This window comes from Pseudochaenichthys georgianus, chromosome 17, assembly GCF_902827115.2.
Source record: "Pseudochaenichthys georgianus chromosome 17, fPseGeo1.2, whole genome shotgun sequence".
Classification (NCBI taxonomy): Eukaryota; Metazoa; Chordata; class Actinopteri; order Perciformes; family Channichthyidae; genus Pseudochaenichthys; species Pseudochaenichthys georgianus.
In genome coordinates this window covers 40,406,943-40,430,043 of record NC_047519.1, presented here as the reverse complement: position 1 = coordinate 40,430,043, position 23,101 = coordinate 40,406,943, and the positions used below count along the sequence as shown (strand labels likewise).

General features: G+C 42.3%; 1 protein-coding gene across 1 annotated transcript in view; it reads left to right on the top strand.

The window, feature by feature from the left end:
• The window catches only part of LOC117462104 (receptor-type tyrosine-protein phosphatase N2-like), a 305,455-nt gene that overhangs the window by 172,953 nt on the left and 109,401 nt on the right, over positions 1-23,101 (top strand). Inside the window, exon 13 of the mRNA XM_034104169.2 lies at positions 1,097-1,161. Coding sequence (XP_033960060.1) covers positions 1,097-1,161 — 65 coding nt within the window. The remainder of the gene's footprint in view (positions 1-1,096; positions 1,162-23,101) is intronic.

Genomic DNA, 23,101 nt, shown 5'->3' with positions numbered 1-23,101 from the left:
TTGGACACTTTACGGGCAGAAGAAACATTTCTATTATAGAAAGAATTATATTTCTGTCTTTTTATGCCTTTAATACTAACTTGAACTTTTATTCAAATTAATTAATCAATTATTTTGTATATGTAGAGACAAGGCTTTTAGTGACAATCATGTATTGCTTTCCAATTATATGTAAAAAAAAAAAAAAAGTCTAAAATATAATATTTGGCCTCAAATCGACCGCGCGCCGCCCAGGTTGGGAACCACTGGTTTAGAGTATAGGAACGTTTAGAGTCCTGTATGTCCAGCCGATATGGTAAATAGTACATATGTCTTACCCGCTAACGACTCGAGATAAAAACTGAAAATGTGACTCTTGATTGATTTGCACACACGAGTATGCATTTTACACACCGCCATGGACATCAAAAGTTTCTGTTTTGGGGTGTTTTTCCATTTTACACTCAGTGCACGGTTACAACAAAACACTTTTCAGTATTTTCATTATCTCAAACTGCTGTTCTCGGATCGGCACAGCCACTTTTCAAAGAACATCCATAAACATTCATCTTTTTGCATCTTGCAAATTATTGATCTAATATATCATATTCCATTTACTTGTATTTATTGCACTATTTCTATTTTATTTGTATTGACATGCACATCTTACAACATTCTCTTGCACTATTTGATCTGTTTTATTTGTGAATGTCCTATATATATATTCATGTTCTCTGTTGGAGGAGCTTGTGTCTTAAGTTTTTCATATCTAATGTACACATGATGATAAAGCCTTGAATCTTGAGAGGTGGGAATTTCGAAATGGTGAAGGCAGAAAAGGTATTTTAAGGTATTTTTATAAGAGTATATATACTGTACGTCTTGACTCGTCAGCCAATAAGACCATTGACTAACTGTGATTTTAATGTCTTACCTGCTCACTCCACAAGCTCGAGATAAAAGCTAAAACACGACTCTTAATGGATTTGAACACACTGAAATGCATTTCCACACCACCATGGACTCCACAAGAGGCTGTTTTGGGGTGTTTTCCGTTCGACACACAGCGTACGGTTACTCGTTCATTAATGGATGAGTTTCTCTCTGTTCTTTACAGTTAAACAGAAAGAGGATCTGGAGAAAGAAGCTAAGGTCAGCATCCTGGAGGCCGGGGTCGCCGACGTGAGTACAACAATTCAGACTTTTTCATTGTAAACCAAATGTGCGAGTGTAACCGGTGTCGATGTGCGGTGTCTGCGGTGTGTTTATGACGTTGATGGACGAGACCCTCTCCGTTTATTCACTGACAATATTCAACAAAATCAGTCGTTATTCAATTGTTCTGTTTCCTCTCACCGACTGGTCTCATGTGGAACAAAAAGGGAAGAGGAAACATGAGGGACACAATATGAAGAGGGGGAGTCCCCACTAAAATAATCTCCTGCGTAAAGTGACGCTCTGGAGGTTCTGCCCACTGATTCTAGACCGAACGTTTTATAAATAATTAACACAGCATTATTAAATACAAAGCACAGAATTATTGAATACAAAACACTACTACACATTAGCACTAAACACCACTCCAACTGTTACACGAGGGACACATTCTCACACAAGTTTTCAATCCATAATGGGACTAAATCCCACAAGTGAGTGGAACACACCATCTATGGACACACTATAAAGCAGGGGTGTCAAACTCAATTTCATCGCGGGCCACATTCGCATCAAGGTTGCACTCAAAGGGCCGGTTGTAACTTTAAGACTATCTAAAAATACATATATAAATATATAATATATATATAAAATAATGCATTATATTACATTATTGCCTCTGAATTGGATTAATATCGGATAGGAGAATAACTTAGTAATTAACTACGTCTGAAAGCCAGGGCAAATAGTTGCAAGTCTCTTCAGTGCGCATGTCACAAAACAAGATGCATTGTGGGACATGTAGTTTATGGGCAACCTGCTTCTGTAAAGCGGAACGTAACCGTATAATAAACGTATTATATTCTTTGCAAGCTCTTGCGGGGCCACATGAAATGAAGTCGCGGGCCGGATTTGGCCCCCGGGCCTTGAGTTTGACACCCCCGATGTAAAGCCAGTAGTATTTCAGAACATGACTGCAAGGTTTTTCTGAGTCAGACACAAAAACATTAGCAATGTCCAACGCTTCAACTCCATGTTTGCGTACCTGTTCGTCCCAAAGGCGTTACGTGCAGTTCAAGTCAGAGCTGTGTGCAGACACCATGCTGGAAAACCATGTTCAAAGTCAGTCAACTTTATTGTCAATCTTCCAATTTGTGTGTACAGAGAGATCGAAAAACCGTTTCCCACAATCCCGAATAAAAAACATACAAATATATTATATATAAAACATATGTATACAAATATGTATATACACGATCAACAGACATATGTATACATAAGCACACATTAAGACATCAATAAAAGCACAACAATCAATATATACAAAATAACTCAATATCTTTGGGAATGGACACTAGCATTTGGATGTTGCCCTGAAAACAGAAACAGAGCCTTTCTCTAAGTGACGAAATGTTGGAATCGCTTTATTGTATGTTGTGGAATTTCTCTTAATTGGAACAAGTCGCACACAAAGCCCCACTTTGGTGTCACTCACAACACTTTACACACGTGTTGAGATGTGAATCATAATAAAGGCACAGGTCGGCAATTGGTGTGTCGACAATTTCATTTAGCTGACAGTTTAATCCAAAGCAACTGACAATAAGCAATCAACAATTCTTTTAAAAACAGCGAGAACCCTGCAAGTGCATGAGCTTAAATAAACCAACCCATTGTGAGTGCTACTGTATTTTGCATTTGCTGCAAGGAACCCAACCTTTCTACGAACTATATTCAAAGGTAAGATGTCTTTGTTTTACTGTGTTGAAGATATGTACACGTTCTACTGATTTGATATCTATGGGGAGCTCCGCCTCCGACCACCATCTTGTGAGTGCAGTCGGATTCTCTAAAGTACCGCAGTCTCTTATCCTAAGTCCTTTTGAATTCTCCTATCCACTATCCCTTAACCCGTGACGTTTCACTCAGAGGTCGAGGAATAGACGATAGGGTTGGACGTTAGGAGCTGATTGTTGGACTATCCGACCGCAACCAAGATTTTTGTTTTTACCCGGGTCCATCTTAAACATGTCCTAAATGTAGGAAGGGCCTGATCAATACATTACATCACTTGTTAGACGCTTTGATCCAAAGCGACTTACTGTGGGCAATCCCCTCAGGAGCAATTTGGGGTGAAGTGTCTTGCCACACAACGACATGCTGACTGCACTGGGACTCGAACTGATCCTCTGATTTGAAGATCAGCGCACTAACCCACTGCGCCACACGCCAATATTATTATTAATAATGTCCTTTAATATCTGCCACTACGTTTTTCTGCACGACTATACTGCTGGTCACTGTACAGTAGTTTACATTAATTATGTTTCCTGTAGATTTTACTGCGCTGTTCGTGTACAGTTTTATTATTGTATTTTTGTAACTCTGGAACAACAATGTATTTCTTATCTTATCTCATCCTACATATCTCATCGTATCAATTCAAAGCTTAGCCACACCACTTGATGCATATTGCAGAATTGTCTAGCAAAGTTGTCTGTAGTTTTCTCCCTTTTTCTTTCTTATTTAGCGGCGTGCGATTTGTCTAATTGAACTCGTACTTAAAATAAGTGAGTAGAATCTCAAGATGGCGTCACCATGGCAACCAACAGTTTCGGTTCTTGGGTGTTTGCCATTTTACACACAGTGTCAGGTAACATTACTTTCTGTAAAACATGTTTCAGTTCATTCATTAATGCATTTCTCTCTCTCTCTCTCTCTCTCTCTCTCTCTCTCTCTCTCTCTCTCTCTCCTCTCTCTCTCTCTCTCTCTCTCTCTCTCTCTCTCTCCTCTCTCTCTCTCTCTCTCTCTCTCTCTTTGTGTAGTTAAGCAGAAAGAGTTGTCTCCCTTGTTCGTACTTATTTAGCGGATTGTATTATATTTGTATTATGTATTTATTTCAACATGCATACAAATACGTTAATCTCAGAAAAGAGAAGAGATGAATTATGCCAGATTGGAGCTAATAGCATAACAATCAACAAACACTAAAAACATTGCATCGTCTCTATCACACAAACAATTATAAAACATGTTTAAAACAAGATTGCGATTTGTTTAATTGAACTTGTACTTTAAAATAATCGAGTAGCATCTCAAGAGAGAGATCTACGGTTTGGCGCCACTCCACACACGTTTAAAACATTCATTATCTTATTTCTCTCTCTCTTCGTGGAGTGAGAGTTGTCTCCCGTTTTCGTACTTATTTGTTCTGTCTAATTGAACTTGTACTTAAAGTAAGCGAGCAGCATCTCAAGAGGAAGATCTAAAGCGCATTTCTGATGTGTCAGCGCCCACTCCATCCCTTCCACCTCTCTGGGAGGCCCAGTCTACTTACAGATGGTTCACTCATTTTGAAATATTAAACTTAGTTTTATTTTCTTTAATTTGTCATCCTCGTGTAGAAGGCTATTACGAAACACACATTTGGTTGTTTATAGCATAAAGAACATCTGATTTAATGTGAGGTAGGGAAATAATCATTTGAGTATAAGTATGTGTATATAAATATGTAATTTGAAAATGCTTGAAAATGGTTGAAAAGTGCTTGAATTTGACTTTGGAAAAGGTGTGAGAACCCTGTCTCTCTCCCTGTCTCTCTCACCCTCTCTCTCTCTTGGTTTTCATCTCAGAGCATTACTATTCCTCACCATCTCTACGATAAATAGACTGCTGAGCGTCTGCACTTGCCTATTGATTCAAGAGTTAGTCGGCACAGATGACGGCATGCCATCCACCATGCTTATCAAAGTAGCTGCAGAGAGAGAGAGAGAGAGAGAGAGAAGTTGGGAGGAGGGGTGGAATTGAGGGTCTATGGAGGTGATCAATACATAGCTGCAAACAGCAGCCAATTATGGCCAATCGAACATCTGTTGTAAGAGAAAGAGAGGAAGAGTAGCAGCGAACATCCCTCCATCACAGAGAGGAATAGTGTTGGAAGAATCTCCCTGGTCCCCGGCTTGAGCTTCAGCCTCAGGATCCATGTATCTGTGATCCTCTCCAGAAGGGAAGGAGTCATCACATACAGAGCATCAGCTAGTTCCTGAGCAGAGTCCTTCACATGCTGATATCCAAGAGAGGGAGTCACACAGTCACAAGATGGAGGAATACCGGGTCTTGTAGGTAATCATACTTCCTGTCACGTTCAAAATACTGACTTTTTTCTCGAAAGCTTTTTTCAGAGAATCTCAAAAATTCTGACTTTCTCTCAAAATTATGACATTTTATCAAAATATCAAAATTCTGACTTTTTCCTAAAAATTCTGGCTTTTTCTCAAAATCTCCAAAATTCGGACTTTTTCTGAAAACTTAAAATGTTAATAATCACTGGTCACCGGCTTGAGCTTCAGCCTCAGGATCCATGTATCTGTGATCCTCTCCAGAATGGAAGCAGTCCTCACATACAGAGCATCAGCTAGTTCCTGAGCAGTGTCCTTCACATGCTGATATCCAAGAGAGGGAGTCACACAGTCACAAGATGGAGGAATAGAAAGCAGTCTTCAATGTTTACTTCAGATCAGCTCCACGTCAGAAATGAGCATGCTTGATGTCTCTCTCCATAGAGGCTGAATCATCATGTTAATCACATAGCTATCACATGCCTCAAACAGTCCTGATGCTCTTCTCGGTCATCACACATCCTGTCAGGTACTCCGCTGCAGTTGGGATACCTTTGTTATCATGTTACTCTCATGTTGGAAAAGGACATTCAGTATTCTCCCAACAAAAAGCAAAAAGAAAATCTCAACCAGCAACAAAACATCCATCACCCCCCCACACTGTGTTTACTATAGCTTTATCATAAGCTGTGAAATAAGAATATTAGCATGCTTCATCATAGCTGACAGGTTAAAAAAAGTGCTGAGGAGGACATTTTGTTTTCCCGCAGACGTGTTTCCGAGCTCAAATCTGTGAGGAAATGTTTGGGTTTATTCTGCAGGCGGAGACATTAATACTTATTTCCTTATTATTGATGCCTGTGTGTGCTGTATGTGTTTGCTGGCTTAAAACAAAGAGGACATGTACGTATCCCTTTGGGGCTTGTGCCCAACAGAGGTAATGGGGAGGAGAAGCAATAAAAGCAATGAAACAGTCGATCGGTAAAACAGAACGTAAAGTATTGTGAGGTTGTAAAAGTTAATGCATACGGCGTGTGAGGAGCAGTGGCGCCTCCAGACATTGTTCATAGGGGTGGCCAAATGAACATCTTGGGGTGGCCCACCAAAACCAAAAATGTAATTGTTGTAAAAGTATAGACTAGATGAAAACAATGGCAAAGAGAATCACCGACTGATATACTTTGGTTTCTCATTTTACATTTTCTGAACCTATTCATCTGAAGTGAATATAATACGGATAGTTAACATTTAAAACAGGGGTGGGGAACCTTTTTCCTCTCAAGGGCCATTTACATTTTTTCAACATCCTCCGAGGGCCGTACAAATTATTGACCTCTGCTTAAAAATACTAAAATCACAGCCCATTTATTTCTTCTTTCTTTCATGCTGTGCAAAGAAAAAGCAACCTCTTAATCCAGATATCTTACCATGACTCACGTATGCATGCACGTGCACGGTTGTGGCATGACCACCAAAACAGAAAGATATGGACACAAATGTGCAGATGTATTTAGTTTCCTATCCATGTAAACATGATTTAAGTGGGGGGGACCTAACCTCCTCCCGGGAAGATTTTTTTTTAAATGTTGAAGTTAAAAGCATCAATCTGGTGCACTTTGAGAGCAACATTAAGAGATCTATGGATAATCTCTCAACACCCATATGAAACAGAACTGTAAGCATATTTACTTTTTCTTTATGGATATTTTACAAATCACTCCCCTTTCAAACTGTATTCTTGTTTATTAATAACAACTTTTTTTTACTGTCATATAGTACTGTATTTTATACCTGTTTACTTTATTCTCTTATTTTTTTATAACTATAATGATCATGTGCCTTTACCTCACTGGTTGTAGAAAAAGCTTCTTATATTCGTTAGCATAGCTAGCTAACCAGATGCTAATAACAACAAAGCTATTGACTGTCTGATCAGTATGACAGATGAGCAGATCACCACTGGGCTTTCAACTAAAGACACAGCCACGCAAAAACTGCGGCATGTGTACGGCTCCTTATCTGAAGTGCCGAGCCACGTTCTGGTGCTCTCCGTCAGAACTACACCCCTGTCAGTCGAGACATATACCACGTGATGACACGTTAGGCTCGTGTTGTGTTCATGGACCCTGACCTTGGCCAGGAAAAACAGGCACTCGCTTGTTTAATTTTTTTTGCGGTCTAGATTTCTAGATTTTTTTTCTTTTTTGCGTGTGTTTATAAATTACCTCGAGGGCCGTACCAAATTGTCTCGCGGGCCGTATACACGGTTCCCCACCCCTGATTTAAAAGAACCTTGTTTTGTGTTATGTGTATGTAACCCAGATGTCCCGTCGCCTCTCTGAACACCATGGGACTGGGTTATGCAGAGGGGCGGAAAACAGGACACAGCAGATCGGATTGCGGTGGAGACGCTGAGTGGCGATTTATTCAATGGCAGCTCTTCTGACACACCTTTTGCGGAGTGAATATAAACATTAGCGCATTAGCTACATGCTAACCAATACAATAACCAAATGAACAGACAACACATAAACATCTCACTCCCAAAAATACACAAACGGATAAATACACATTTAAACTAACCCATTCATTAAATAAATGGAATGTTTGGACGTTTTTAACGTAATAATGTGTACAATTATTTGCCGCCATTAACTCACCTTTTGCGGAGTGAATATAAACATTAGCGCCAAGATGGCGGCCACACCCAGAACAACAAGAGAAATACGGTGTCCCACAATGGACAAAAAACAACAATTTACTGCGCAACAGCAACACCTAGTGGCCTGTCAAGGCTGTTACCTTACACATACATGTGTTGGTCATTTATTTTTTATATATGCTAGTTGTTCTTTCCTTTTAAAAAGACAAATACAGCTTAATTTAAATAAGTTCCTTTCATGTTCAGCATTCTCAACACATACAATACACAAAGCAACACAACATGCAGTTATATTATGTCTCTAGGTTATAAATTGTTTTAGACTGAACAAAGCTGTTTCTGTCACACTGGGATCAAACATGACTATTTTATTTATTTATATAGGACCCAAAAATACAAGGGGTATACAATGGTAAATACATACTGTGATTGAACACAAAAACACTATCTATTATTGACCTTTATAGCAAATTCAAAACATTATAAATGATACAAAACACCACCTTTTAGTGTTAGACAGAAAATAGGTGACGAGATATATTTCTATTTTTTTTAGATGAGGCCACTGTGGTGAGAGTAATATATACAGCTTGTATTCCATTTGTTTTTTAAAAAAAAATGTATACTTTATAAACAAACTGGTTACCCTTTTTTAAATTCGCACATTATGAAAACAAACTTGACTAATGGTCGGCTCAGAACCTCAGAACACAGAAGAGGAACATCTGCATAGATTCTCGTTTCATTTTGAAGGAGCTGCAGACCTAAAGTGTGTCGAAGACTTCAATGATTACAAAGGTCACAATCACATTAATACAACTGTACTTAGGTTTTAGTTTCACTTTTACAAAACAGAGTTCTACATGTACTTTCTAGCATGTATGGCCATCTCCTCACTAGCGCTATGCTGCTGCTCCCCTGCCAGCTCTGTCTGTCTTTACTCATCTTCTTCTTACAATAAGAAGAGATGTCTGTTGACTTTCTCTTCATTTTCTGCAGATTGACATTACACACAGCAGCCTACGCATTACACCATCCCAGCATACCGACATCAGCTAGCGTTAGCTTAGCAAGCTAAACTAACGCTAACTAGGATAGCCGCCAAAGTGTGTTTACAGACGAATTATACCTGAAGTCAAGCCAGCATTTACTGAGCCCCGAGCCTGTTTTCCAGGTCTTCCAGCGTTTTTCTCGTTGTAATGCCATTGAACACACATTTTGATCAGCATAACAGCTAAAGATAAGCATATCTCCGTTTTTTGCAACCTAAAGCTAACACACTAAAGCCTAAAGTGTTGTGGGGCTTAACAGGCAACGAACGAATACGACTTACCTTCTAGAAGTCTGGTGGATTTTTGTCAACTCCAGTCCAGTCAGAAGAAAGAAACGTTTTGCTGCAACCTGCTGCTGTCTGTGCGAGTATCAGAGTGGTACGCGCGAGTATCAGAGTGGTGCGTCGAGTATCAGAGTGGTGTGTGTGAGTATCAGAGTGTTACCATGGTAGCAGAAGGAGAGGGAGGGGCTGCAGTATGAGCGTTGGAAGCTCAAATCAAGCGACTCGCTGGCTGGGTATTTGTTGTTAAATATCAGATAAACTATTACGCATACGTGACTGGGGAGGCGGTGTGTGTGGTTGGGGGGCCAACACATATATCAGGGTGGCCATGGCCCCCCCTGGCCCCCCCTGCTGGCGCCACTGTGTGAGGAGCAGTGGGTGTACAGGAAATACATGGAGAATATTGATTGTCACTACAAAAACTTGAAATCTTGAAGTATATTTGTCTAATATCTAGTCAGAATATCTACACCTGATATAAGACACAATAACTTCAGAAGTAACACTGCAGTGAGGTATAAGGTCTTGTTTTTAGACAATGTATCATCTTGTTAAGTCAAAACATCTTATTTTGAGTCGTACATGTTTTTTCACATATTTATTAGAAAGTCACCAACTAACATCAGAAAGCAGAACCTTTTGAGCATTTGCGGCTTATATTTGAAAGGTCCCATGTCATGGCCATTTCTCCTGATCATAATTCCATTGTTGAGTTAACTCTCATTGGTTTCTCACAGCATCTCTGTGTAGTCTGTGTATTCACTCTCTGTCCTAAACGGCTTGTTGGAGCTCCGCCCCCTCCTCCCTGTGAGCCCACTGTGCTCTGATTGGTCGGGACATTGCGAGACTCGCTGCTCAGTGAGCTGGCTTACTGGTGTGGTTTCCGGGTCAGCGAGACAGCGCGAAACTCATCCTGAGCACACACACACTCACAGCCGAAGTAAAAACAATAAGTGTGGCTTGATATTGAAAAAGAAAAAGGTTTCTAACGCTGTGAGAACGGGTCTGCGGAGAGCATTTCTCCACCATCCCAACTCGTCTGTTACCAACCAGGGAGCTCTATGCAAGTCAATGGGACTCCCTGTTAGATGGAAATATACGCTAAAGCTCCTGGTGTGTGAGGGGCTCCGGATTGGTCCATTTTGGTTCCCGGAAGAAACAAATGGAAAAAGAGAAATGTCCAACGAGGCGTTCTGGGGCAGCACAGACAGGTCTTCTCTGAGTTAGAGCTTTACTCCTACAGGGTGCACTTTGAGGGTTTGTGACTCTGCAGACCGTTCACATGCATTAAAACCTTCATAACAACAAGGGGACGGGTGATAACCGGAACAGCATGACATGGGGCCTTTAACACAGCATCTCCTGATTCTGGTCAAATATAGTTCACAACAAGTTCCCCCATAATTACAAGATCTGATTCATCTAAATATCCCTTCAAGCTCATTTTAATTTGTTCTATTGGCAGATTTTTGTAATTATTTCAAGTGAAAACACCTTATTTTCATGATTGTTTAACTTGTATTTGGAGCAGCATTTTTTTTGTATCTGCAGAATGATTTATTTGGAAATCATTAATCCTAATAACATTGTATACGATGTGTTTTTAAATTACATGTTTAAAAACCCAAAGATGAAACACTGTATTTGTCTTGATAAGTCATTGGGTGTCATGTCTAGGAAACTAATAGTGAAAGTTTATTCTTTATGTTAGTTTTGTCATCTCCCTTTGCCCTGTGCTTTATGGTTATTCCCTTAATTAATCATCCCTCTCATTTCAGGCCTCCACGCTCCCCGCCCCCTTCTGTCTCCTGCGTCCTTGATTGTTTTCCCCGCCCTGATTGTTTCCACCTGTGTCCCCTTTACCTGTGTATAGATTGTGGTAGCTTCCTCCTGTTCATTGTCAGTTCGTTGTCTTACTATGACCCACGTTCCTGATTACCTCACGGACTTCCCACGGATCTACCTCATTGATCACTTGCTAGTTTTCCTCGAAAGAGTATATTTGTTTTCCTTGTTTTGATTACTGTGCTAAATTCCAGTAAAGGCTTTATTTTTGAAAACACTATCTGAGTCGTGCAATTGAGTTCATGCCTCAGAGTCTCTCCTTGACATTGGGCAATATGTGTATCTGTCCATTTACTTTTAATTCTACTAATTCAATATAAGTATATACAGTCAATTTACAATAAAAGCAAGTACATTGAAACAGGAAAGCAGAACATACATAGATTATAGCCTTCCCATGAGGAATCAATTCGTTTGAAGTCAAATACCTTTAATCTTAATGCAAAATACCTACAAATCTTACCATAAATACATTTAAAAAAGTATCAAATAAGAAATATATGTATTTCCAGTATTAAAGTAACAATGGAACGAGAAACCATGATCACGGAAGTCTTTCTTTATTTAGAAATACAAGAAATTGGTCACCTGAACTGACCGTCAATTTTAAAACTGGTGGTTAACATAAACTTTAGAACAAATATTCCTACACTTTGATTTATATTGTCGCGAAAAAAAGAATACCTGTGAGATGTGGAGATGGTTAAGTGCATTTCATATCGTTCAGGCTTGTAAACGTTTCATTGTGTAATAAAAACTAAAGAGAAACCTAGAGGCATGACATTTTTGAAAGACCATCCATTTTGCGTATTTAAGTCTTTTTTTCTAAATAATTCAGCCTCTAAGATTTGGTTAGAAACATCCTGTAGTTTAAGGAGACTTTTAAACATCTGAGCAGTAAAGGCCCTGACACACCAAGCCGACACCAAAGAGCACGTCCCGACGGACCCGGCGGTCCCAATTGTTGTGTCGCCTCACGTCTCCTGCGTCTTGGCCAACAGTCGCACTGGAACTAACCGCAAATACTTCAGCCGACAGCCAAGTAGCACGTACTGACTGCGCATGCGTGAGTGGCAATAACTCTCCTTACCAGAAGGTGGCGGTAGTGTGTATTCGTCATTCAAAAGAGGCAACCGGAAGACAGACTGCGTGATATATACAAACAACAAATAGTTCCATTTTCACTCTCGTCCATCACAGACTGTTTCACATAACGACTTGTAATCGAAAACATGTTTGGTGCGGTACTGGAAAATGAGAAATAATAGCCGTCTGTGTGTGCCTTCTTCACTTCCGCTTCTCATGCACTGATTCGCTAATCACTCTCAATCAGAGTGATTTGTTTTGCCGACAGCCTTTTGCCGACAGCCTTTTGCCGACAGCCTCCCGATTCAACATGGAAGGTGTCGGCACGGCCGAAAAGAGACGACGGTGCTGGACACACCAATCTGAGTAGGGCGCTCATCGACGGCCAGACATCTATCGACGGCCGAAATCGGGCCGGTGTGTCCGGGCCAGTGGTTGCGTTAGACTTTTTCGTTGTCGGGCAGGATCGTAACATTTCCGTCATAATCCATGATTACCCGTCATTTTATTTTTCATGTTTTAATGAAGAGATGAGACATATTTAATATTTATGTTTGGGTACTGAGCAGCAAATGTTCATTCATTCATGTTTTAATGATTCATGCAGAACCTTTAAGGGCATGGAGAAACAAAAAGATGAACAGAGACACCGACTGTGTGATCACTTTTCATGTCAACACGAACATGAATGATTTATTTGTTCCTGCACTGACAGACAGCAGAGGGGGCAGAGGCCGCTAACAACACCACGACCATTGGGCCTCAACAGGCAAATATGAACAATGCCATCGTTTTAAATGAGACAATTACAATCAAAATATGAACAAAACATTTACAAGAACAACTCAATTGACCTGCTGTCGCCTGAACGCTGATTTCTGCATCGTCGTGCACCCTTGGGCAAATCTGTTATTCATCTTAGCTTCTCTACAGATGTCGCAGAACATTTTGCCATCTTCCCCCTCAGCCACTAAACTCTTGCTCCCACTGAACCCGGTACTCCCGCTTCAACTCCTTGCCACTTGCTTGCCCCTCTGCCGCTGGCTGAACGTTGTCAGTTTTAGTCTTACTGGCTTCATCCTCCACCACATCAATCCCTCTTTTTCACCTCGTTTATCCACCATCACAATTACTGGGCTTATTGAAAAAGCTTCGGACGATCAGCTGCCGGTTAAACAACGAGGTCAAAAACAAGACTAGACAATAGCTACTTAATATGCACACACTTGCCACCAACGGGACAGGGGTGTGAATGACTAAATAATAGTTACAGACTACAGTAGAGTACAGCAGATCGCCCTCAGTCGACCTGGCCACTAAGGAGGTAATATAATGTGGGCCGCTGGTGGACATGTTGGCGCTGTTCCGAGTTGTGTTCTAATCCGTCTAAATGACGGACTGCTTTCAGATGTTTCCGTCATTGTTAGAAAAAATCCGTCATTGACGGAAAATATTCGGTTAACGCGACCTCTGGTCCGGGCCTTAAGACGTTTTCTCCATGGAGAACCAATCCTGCTTAAAATAAGAATAAAGAAACGTATTAGAAAAGCCAACAATAGCTACATCTAACCACGTACTGTAGAAGGAGATATTTGCTGCTTTGCATCTCTGAATTGTTGTCTTTTAAACCGATAAGAGAACATTTCAACATGCAAAGCTACACTTACGATGTAATGGCTTTATTGTCATTTGCACAACGTTTACAGTGTAGTTGTTGTGCAAGTGAAATACGGCAATAAGTTAATTTTGTACACGCATAATCAAATGAGATGAGACGTATTGTAAAAAGAAATACTTTACAGTAGAAAAATTACTTCTTATGGAAATACAAAGCTACATTTTATGTGATAAAAGGCGCAGTAGCATTCTGACAGTGTACACACACACGCACACACACACACACACACACACACACACGTACATTTCAGTGTATTTTCATGTTCTCCTCAGAGTGTGTAAGATATACGTGTGTGTGTGTGTGTGTGTGTGTGTGTGTGTGTGTGTGTGTGTGTGTGTGTGTGTGTGTGTGTGTGTGTGTGTGTGTGTGTGTGTGTGTGTGTGTGTGTGTGTGTGTGTGTGTGTGTGTGTGTGTGTGTGTGTGTGTGTGTGTGTGTGTGTGTGTGTGTGTGTGTGTGTGTGTGTGTGTGTGTGTGTGTGTGTGTGTGTGACTGTGTTTCTTTCTTGTGCTTGCGTGGATACATGTGTTCCAGCTGTTTTTTTGTATTAGTGCCATTGTTCCTGTGAAGTGTTGATTCCTTCTCTCACACACACACACACACACACACACACACACACACACACACACACACTGAGAGACTGAATCAGCACATCTGTTTATTCTTCATGGGTCATTCATTTCGTGAGCACGCTTTCAAATTCCTCACATATCGCGTTTCTGAGAAATTGAAACATTAATTTGGAAGTTCTTTCTTTCTTTGCTCTTTGGGATTCAGGACAGCAAACGCACTGAAGCTTCAGTAGACATATTGATGTAATGGTGTGGGTAGGAATATCTGTTTTTGTAACTCCTGAATGAAGGCAATTTACTAAATAAAGGCAGTTGAATAAATCAGGGGAAATGCATAATAAACTAAGAGCAGGGACGAGCCGTTTGTTAAAAGGGTTAATAAGAGAAGACACTTCGTTTAACGACTAATTGAGATGCGGCTGAACAACCCAATGGATTTGATTTGACACCGAATGCATCTGAAGAAACGTTATGAAACCTCACCATGTCTTCCTCCATGCTTTCACCGTGGTTAGTGCCAACATACTTTTCTTTTTAAACGGAAACCTACCTTACCTTATTTAAGTTACTGTGCAGAGGTTTGGGGCAGTAATTATAAAACTACAACACAATCCCTGTTTATTTTTACAAAAAAGAGCAATAAGACTTATTACAAATGTCGGCTATAGGGATCATACAAACCCATTATTCTTAGAGCTAAAATGATTAAAACTGTCAGATCTTGTTGAATTCCAAATTGCACAAATCATGTTTAAGGCAAAAAACTTTCAATTACCTGAATATTCAGACATTGTTCAATGAAAGACAAGGGAATTATAATTTACGTGGTTCATTTACCTTCACTAATGTTCGGGTGCGCACAACAAAGACGTTTTTGTGTTTCTGTTTGTGGGGTGAAGATCTGGAACAATGTGAGTGAGGAGCTGAAGAGATGTCCAAACATCAAACTATTTAAAAAGAGGGTATAAAGACACAATTCTCACAAGGTGCAGGGAGGAAACTGCTAAACCATAACGTTATGTTCTTGTTTTGTATTCAATTTATGAATTTGTGTATACATAAGTATATATATATATTTATAAATATATAGAGACAATTCTTTTAACTTGCCTGTATATATTATATGAATGATTATATGAATTATTCAAGGTTAAGGTATTCATTTATATTGTATGTTAACGTATATTAAGATGTAAAAAAAAATAAAGTAAAAACAAAAGGGAGAAGGAGTCGGATTAAATAAGTGTAAACTTCTTCCGACCCCTTTTCGGACGTGTAATTAGCTAACGTTTTGTTGTTTATTTATATCAGACAATGATACTACAGATTATTCAATTATTATTTAAATATTTCGTTTAGTTATTGCATTCATTTGTATAGTACTGTATCTTGTCTGCATCGTCTTTTGTTTCATTTGTATTTTCTTTGGTTTTACACGCTCGAAAAAAAAAAAAAAAATTAATAAATAAATAAAAATACATAAAAAAAACACCGATTAGTAATTTGTGTCATGAAAATACATATTATTCCCTCAAGTTATGAAGTAAAATGCAGGAAAGTACTTCAAAAATAAAGAGCATAATTATCAACTTTCTTACATTATTAACACAAATGTATTTCTTTTGCAGTTGCACCGAATAGAGTGGCGCAGGAATGAGTCCTTAATGAGTCAGCATTTTCCCACTTCCTGTTTCCTTTTTCTTAAAGTCAATGTTTTTATGAACATATGAAGAAGCCAGAACTGAGGTCTGCTGTTAACAAAACACATGTCAACCAAACACATATTCAAATAGACATCAAATTGATCTTAATTCAGAATAATAGTCTTTTTGAAAAGCTCAAACTGTATGTGTATATATTATGGTCTGGTTTTATTATAAAGCCATTTGAGTAGAAATCGTAAAAAACCCAGCTATAAATCAGCATTTGAGCACCCTTGGGACCCTTGGGACACCCTTGCAATACTAACTGGTCCTCCACATCCTCATTGCACCGCTCTATAAAGTTTCCAATGTGCCTTTTATTCGAATGACATCTGACGACCCAATCCATTTATGTTGGATCAGGAGATAATAAACACGTTGTTTTTGGATTAATTTCTCATGCCGCGACTACTCAATGGGCTTTAGTGGATTACAAGCCTTTTATTCAATTTGCCAACATCCTCATTTACGATCTTTTCTAAAGGTTCGTACGACACGCTGTTGCTTGTTAAATGATTTCAACGTCTCTGTATTTTCCTTCAGCTTGACCACCGTTACCTCGCGGGGCTTCAAGGCTGCAGAGAACTCAATGCTGTTGTTTCCACACGGAGACTCGTGTCTAATTAAGAGTGTGTGTGTGTGAGGAAGGTAGGTAGGTAGGAGATAAGGTTGCCTTGGCAGCGACCAGATTATAATTGTCCTGGAGTGGCAGTAATCCCCCCCCCCCCCTCAAACCCCGCCCAGCTTGTTTTGTTCAGCGCAAATCAAGGCGCTTCCAATCTGTCCGTCTGAGAGAGAGATTTCACAAACATTGGGAGGCAGGGAGCTAATGAAACAAAAAAGAAAAAAGCAATAATAGATGGCCCTTTCGATCATCACTTCACACACACACACACACACGATACAAGAATACACACACACACACACACACACAGAGACTTGCATGGTGCTTCAGATTGATTCAAGTGTTCGAAATTACATCACTGCCTTGAGCGAGAGAGCCGTGAACTCATCAGCTGCTGCAATATGTGGTTTGTTGGACTGCACATGTTTTGATTCCTAAAATAAAAACCTGTTACGACATGTAAAAGTCAGTGAGAAAAAGTATACGGTAGTTTGGATGTTCTTAAGTGTGGTTGTAGGAGGTACTTTTACATTAATGTAATCACCACATTCAAGACCCTCCTCAAAACCCACCTGTTCAAAGGACTCACTGTCGTGCTCCCTGTCATGTGTCCCTATCATTCATCCAATTGAATTGTCTTCTCCATGATGGTATGTTTGTGTTGTGTCTTATGTTCTGTTGCCTTTACCTCTTAGAATATTTAACACATTGTACAGTGCCCTGGGTGTCATGAAAGGGGGGGGGGGCGCTGGCGTGTTTTTCGCCACTCTTCATGCCGACGCTTACTTCTCGTATCTACCACTCCCTGCCGTCAATCTATTTCATTCCCAGACACAGCGAAAATATTGTTCTGCTCTGGTTTTGTGTTTCTGCCATCTCCGTTGCTCAGCCGATTATCTTCGGCTGCTGTTTAGCTCCTAGCCTCTGCCGTCCTGCCATTAGCATAACGAGCTCACCGTTGTGCTCTGCTATCCACGTAGTCCCCGTCCCCGAACCATCCCTCAGTCCTGCCATCCCAACTGGGCTGTTTTCCATCACCGCTGCTGAGGTTCGAGGTCCGGTTTCTGCAGGGCTAATGGTGCTAGCTGCTAGCTGGCTCGCCGCCGATGCTCCTCCAATACTCCCCACTGGAACTCCGTAACCTTTTCTGCCACATTATCCCTGACTGCCTCGCAGTTATCAAATCCCTTGGGATTCTGCGTCGTCCCCGCTACATACCCCGGGCATCCAGATGCAAGTTTTTCTACTCCGAAACTCCTATCCCTGCCGTTGTTTCTGACAGACGGTCTGTCGCACGGCGATGTCGACATCACTACAAACTACGTCATCCGACCAAACCTCCCGTTCGCTCTATCTACCTGAGGTCCCTGGCCTGTGCTGACAGTGTGCTGGTTTCTCCCTCCTTGTTCCCCCCAGCATCTATGAACAACCATGTGACATTTATGCTGCTGAATACCCGCTCCCTCAACAACAAAGCACTACTCATCCACGACATTATCACTGACAGAAGCATTGACATCCTATGCTTAACAGAGACATGGCAAAATCAGCAGGACTTTGTAACACTCAATCAAGCCACACCCCCAGGCTATCTGTACATCCAGAAGCCCCGCTCCCTGGGTCGTGGCGGTGGATTGGCTGTTATCCACCGAGCTGGCATCCTGGTTAAAGAACTCCCAGTACTACCACCTCATTTGAGTGTGTTGTCTTCAAACTGGCTGGGTCTGCTCCGCTCCAGGTTGCCCTCATTTACCGCCCACATAAAGCTTCCACTACCTTCCTGTCTGAGCTGTCTGAGTTACTCACCTCTCTCTGCTCCATGTCTCCATCAACTCTCCTGCTCGGTGATTTTAACATTCTCGTGGACTCCAGTAATTGCACATTCGCTGCTGAAGTCCTCTCACTTCTGGACTGCTTCAGCATCAAGCAACATGTCCAGGGCTCCACCCACACCAAAGGCCACACGCTGGATCCGGCTCTCCGCCCTCGACCTGGCTGTATCTGACCACCACGCCATCCTCTTCACTGTTCCGGTCACCCTGCCCAGGCAGTATCCCAAACGCACCATTATGTTTAGGAACATCAAGACTGTGAGTTCACCGGCCCTATCCGACCTGATAGCTACCCACATGGCCTCGGCTCCCTCCGACTCCACCGTGCGGAGGAGACGGCCTGTAGCCCACTACAACACTGCCCTATCCCTCAGTCTCAACTCTCTCGCCCCCATCAAAACCCAGACTGTTTCCTTCACCCGCCCTGACCCCTGGTTCACCACCGAACTCCGCCGCTTGAAGGCCTCTGGTCGCCAGCTGGAGAGGCTCTCCAAAAACACTGGCCTCACGGTCCACCTCCTGGCCTTTCGTGACCATGTCAAAACGTACAAGGAAGCTCTCTCCCACGCCAAGACTCATTACTACTCCCGTCTCATCGGTGCCAAGCAAAGCAACCCCAGAACACTGTTCTCCACCATCAACCCCCTACTCCCGCCCCCCTGACGCCCCCCAGACCTCAGGGGCTCCCGATCAGTGCTCCAAATTCTTCGACTTCTTCCAGGCGAAAGTCGAGGCCATCCATCAGCTTCTCCTGGCGCCTGGCCCTCCCCCCTACCTGCACCTCAGCCACCTGGTGACGCACCCCCAGTGCCGCGCCTCTCCCACTCCAACCTCTCCTCCTTCTCCCCTGTGGATGCTCTCCAAGTGGCCAAACTGGTCAGCTCGGCCAAAACCTCCACCTGCTCCCTGGACCCCATGCCCACAGCCCTGGTCAAGGACTGCCTACCCACCCTCTGTACCTACATGGTGGTCATCATCAACGCTTCTCTGGCTTCTGGTATAGTCCCCACCAGCTTCAAAATGGCTTCAGTCACTCCCATACTCAAAAAACCTGGCCTGGACCCCGACGAACTCCAGAAACACCGGCCGATCTCCAACTGTACATGTCCAACCATGAGCTCTATGAGCCCTTCTAATCCGGCTTCAGACAGCAACACAGCACTGAGACCACCCTCATCAAGATCACCAACGATCTCCTCATTGCTGCTGACTCTGGCCGCCTCAGCATCCTCAGGCTCCTCTCTGCAGCGTTTGACACCATCTCTCACAACATCCTCCTCACCCGCCTCTCAGACTTCCTAGGTATCACTGGCACAGCGCTGTCTTGATTCACATCCTACCTCCATAACAGGAAACACTTTGTCTCCATCAACGGCTCAAATTCACCCCCGGCCCCAGTCCACCACGGTGTACCCCAGGGCTCTGTGCTTGGCCCCCTCCTGTTCACCATTTACATGCTCCCCCTCGGCCAGATCATCCGACATCATGGACTCAATTTCCACTGTTACGCTGATGATAGCCAACTGTATCTCACCATCACTCCATCCTCCCAGCTCCCCACTCAGTCTCTCATCAACTGCATGACATCAAAGCATGGATGTCATGCAACTATCTCAAACTAAACAGCAGGAAACAGAGCTCATGGTTGTGTCACCCAAGGCGCTGCTCCAGAAGGTTAGTGACTTCGTCCTTGAGGTCGACGGCTGCCCCATCTCCTGAAGCCCGCAACCTGGGTGTCATCCTCGACTCCACCGTTTCCTTCAACTCCCACGTCAAGTCTGTTACCAAATCGGCTTTTTTCCATCTAAGGAACATTGCAAGACTCCGACCGTCACTCTCGGAGTCGGTTGCCGAAACCCTAGTCCATGCGTTTGTCACCTCCCGCTTGGACTACTGCAATGGTGTCCTGTTCGGGGTTCCCAACAAAACCCTGGACAGGCTCCAGTATGTCCAAAACTGTGCTGCTAGGGTACTCACAAATACAAAACCGTGGCAGCACATCACTCCCACCCTCATCCACCTCCACTGGTTGCCGGTAAAGTCCCGCATATCATTCAAAAATCCTCCTCCTTACCTACAAGTCCCTGCATGCCCATGCCCCCCAGTACCTATCGGACATCCTTCACCCGCATGCCCCACCCCGGAACCTGCGGTCCTCAGACTCTGGCCTGCTCACCACCCCCCGCACCAATCTGCGAACCTTCGGGGAAAGAGCCTTCAGTGTGGCAGCCCCCACCCTCTGGAACGCTCTCCCTGCGGAGATTCGCAACATCCCCACACTGGACGCCTTCAAAAGGGCCCTCAAGACCCATCTGTTCAGTAAGGCCTTTGGCCCCTAATCTATTTGTTTTTTGTCTGTCTGGTTGTCTGACTGCCTTTTGTTTTGTTATGTTTGTTTTGCCCTGTTCTTCCTTGTAAAGCGACCTTGGGTCTCATGAAAGGCGCTATATAAATCCAAGCTATTATTATTATTATGAAAGACACCTTAAATACAATTATTATTATTATTATTATTATTATTATTATTATTATTATTACCTACGATGTCAACACGCCCCCAGTTAGGTGTGACGGAGAACAGTATTGCTGTGGACGAGGGTAGCAGCAAAACATATATTACAATACATTTTATTTAGCTTACGCTTTTATCTAACGCGACTTACAATAAGTGCATCCAACCATGAAGATACAAACGTTAAAAAGCAGGAACATTAGCTCTCAATAAGCCAAACCATTGCACGTGCTACTGTATTAGCCGAAAATAAGCCAAACTTATGAATGCCAGGTACAGGGGTGCAAATGTCCCTTTTTTATTCGTTTTATTGGCCAAGGTGCAGTGAAAACAGGAGGGTTTTTAGTCTACGACATGTAGACTTTCTACTTTCCACAGTCAAAGGGGAGCTTTTTTTAATACCATTTTGGAACCAGGTTAGCAAGCCATGTCTGAGCCAGCCAAAATAAAGGTTAATCTAAAAAAGCCCCAATTTAAAACCGACCTCTGCACACACAGGTGGAGGGTTTAGATCATAGACTGTATAAGATTTGAATACAGACAGCTCTAAGACAAACTCCTCTCTCTGTGGCAAAAACAGAAAATATAGTCATTTCCCGTAACAACAGTTTCAAATCAGCATCTCTCGGACCAACAACGAATAAAATACGCATTATAATAAACCTCCTAATAGCTACATTTAATTTGTTGTGTTTGTTTTTGCAACAGTCCCTTTTAAATATTAAAAAATACAATCAAATGTATTTTAGCGTTTTCTGGCTAGACACATGTATATGATCCTAAGTAAAACCATACAATGTCACCTTCAAGTTAACATCATTATGACAAGACTACAGTTTCTTAACTAGTTGATGTTTGCACAGACCTGCTTATAAACAGTGTGTTTCATGACATACACACACATAGCGTTACACAACAGCGAGGGCTAGAAACCATGGATGTATAATAAGAACTGGATACAGCGTGGGAGGCGGGGTATCATTGGCGCATGTGGACAAAATGGCCCAACTTTTGAGAGAGCGAAATGTCACAGATTACCCAGCATGCCTGGCTGTCAGAGCAGAAGTCCCCGTATGTGCGCTCATAGAGCATGCGCAGTTGAGTTGCCCCTTAAGCCCCGCCCCCCGAGCTCCCACTCTCAAGCTGCATCTCACTTCGGTTAAATGGATTCCTTGCGTCCCTCACTTGCGTCGTTTCCCTGCGACTAGTCCCTCCCACCAGGGAAGCATGGAGAGACGCAAGGAAACCACGAGAAGCAGGGGAATGAGTTTTAAGAGCAATGGGACGTCGTTTCCTCCGGAGCGTCACGTGAAGCCACGTCCGTTTGTGATGACGCCGCACAGCTGATCGTCTGACAGCAGCCAGATCAGTGCATGCGCTGCATCGTCCAATCAGTGAGCGATACGCAGTAAGGGGGCGGGGCGAGTGTCTGAGGATTTCACCGGAGGATGGTCTGGTAGTTCCTCGATTATCGCTCCTCCGTTATCACTCCTCGATCCCCGTCCTCCGGCAATAATAAGGCCACTGGGACGGTACTCAAGATGGCGCCGACAAATCATCTTCCGGTGATACCGAAACCGAGGAGCGAGGAAATGAAAAATAACCGAAGTGAGACGCACCCTCTGATGTGCGTTCATAATGCCGAGGAAAATGACGTTATTAGCACATTTTACAACTTGAGGAGCTAATGTTTTAATAAGGGCTATAAAATAGTTCATACTGGGTAGTTTATTTGGTGAATAAAAAATTATCCAACGATTTACAGACCACTCGTTCCCAATGTTAGCCAAGGCCCACGGACATCACGGACTTGCAGTACCGCCGTTTGGACACAACTAATATTTTCCTCAGAGTCCGGCGCACTTCCTGGGGGCTTGCTAGATACTTCCCACTCCCCCCTCTAAACCTAAGTTGTGTGTACAAATATGTAGAATCATACATAAATATCTTGACATACCAATACAATACTATCGGTAAAATAACATACAGTCATATAAATA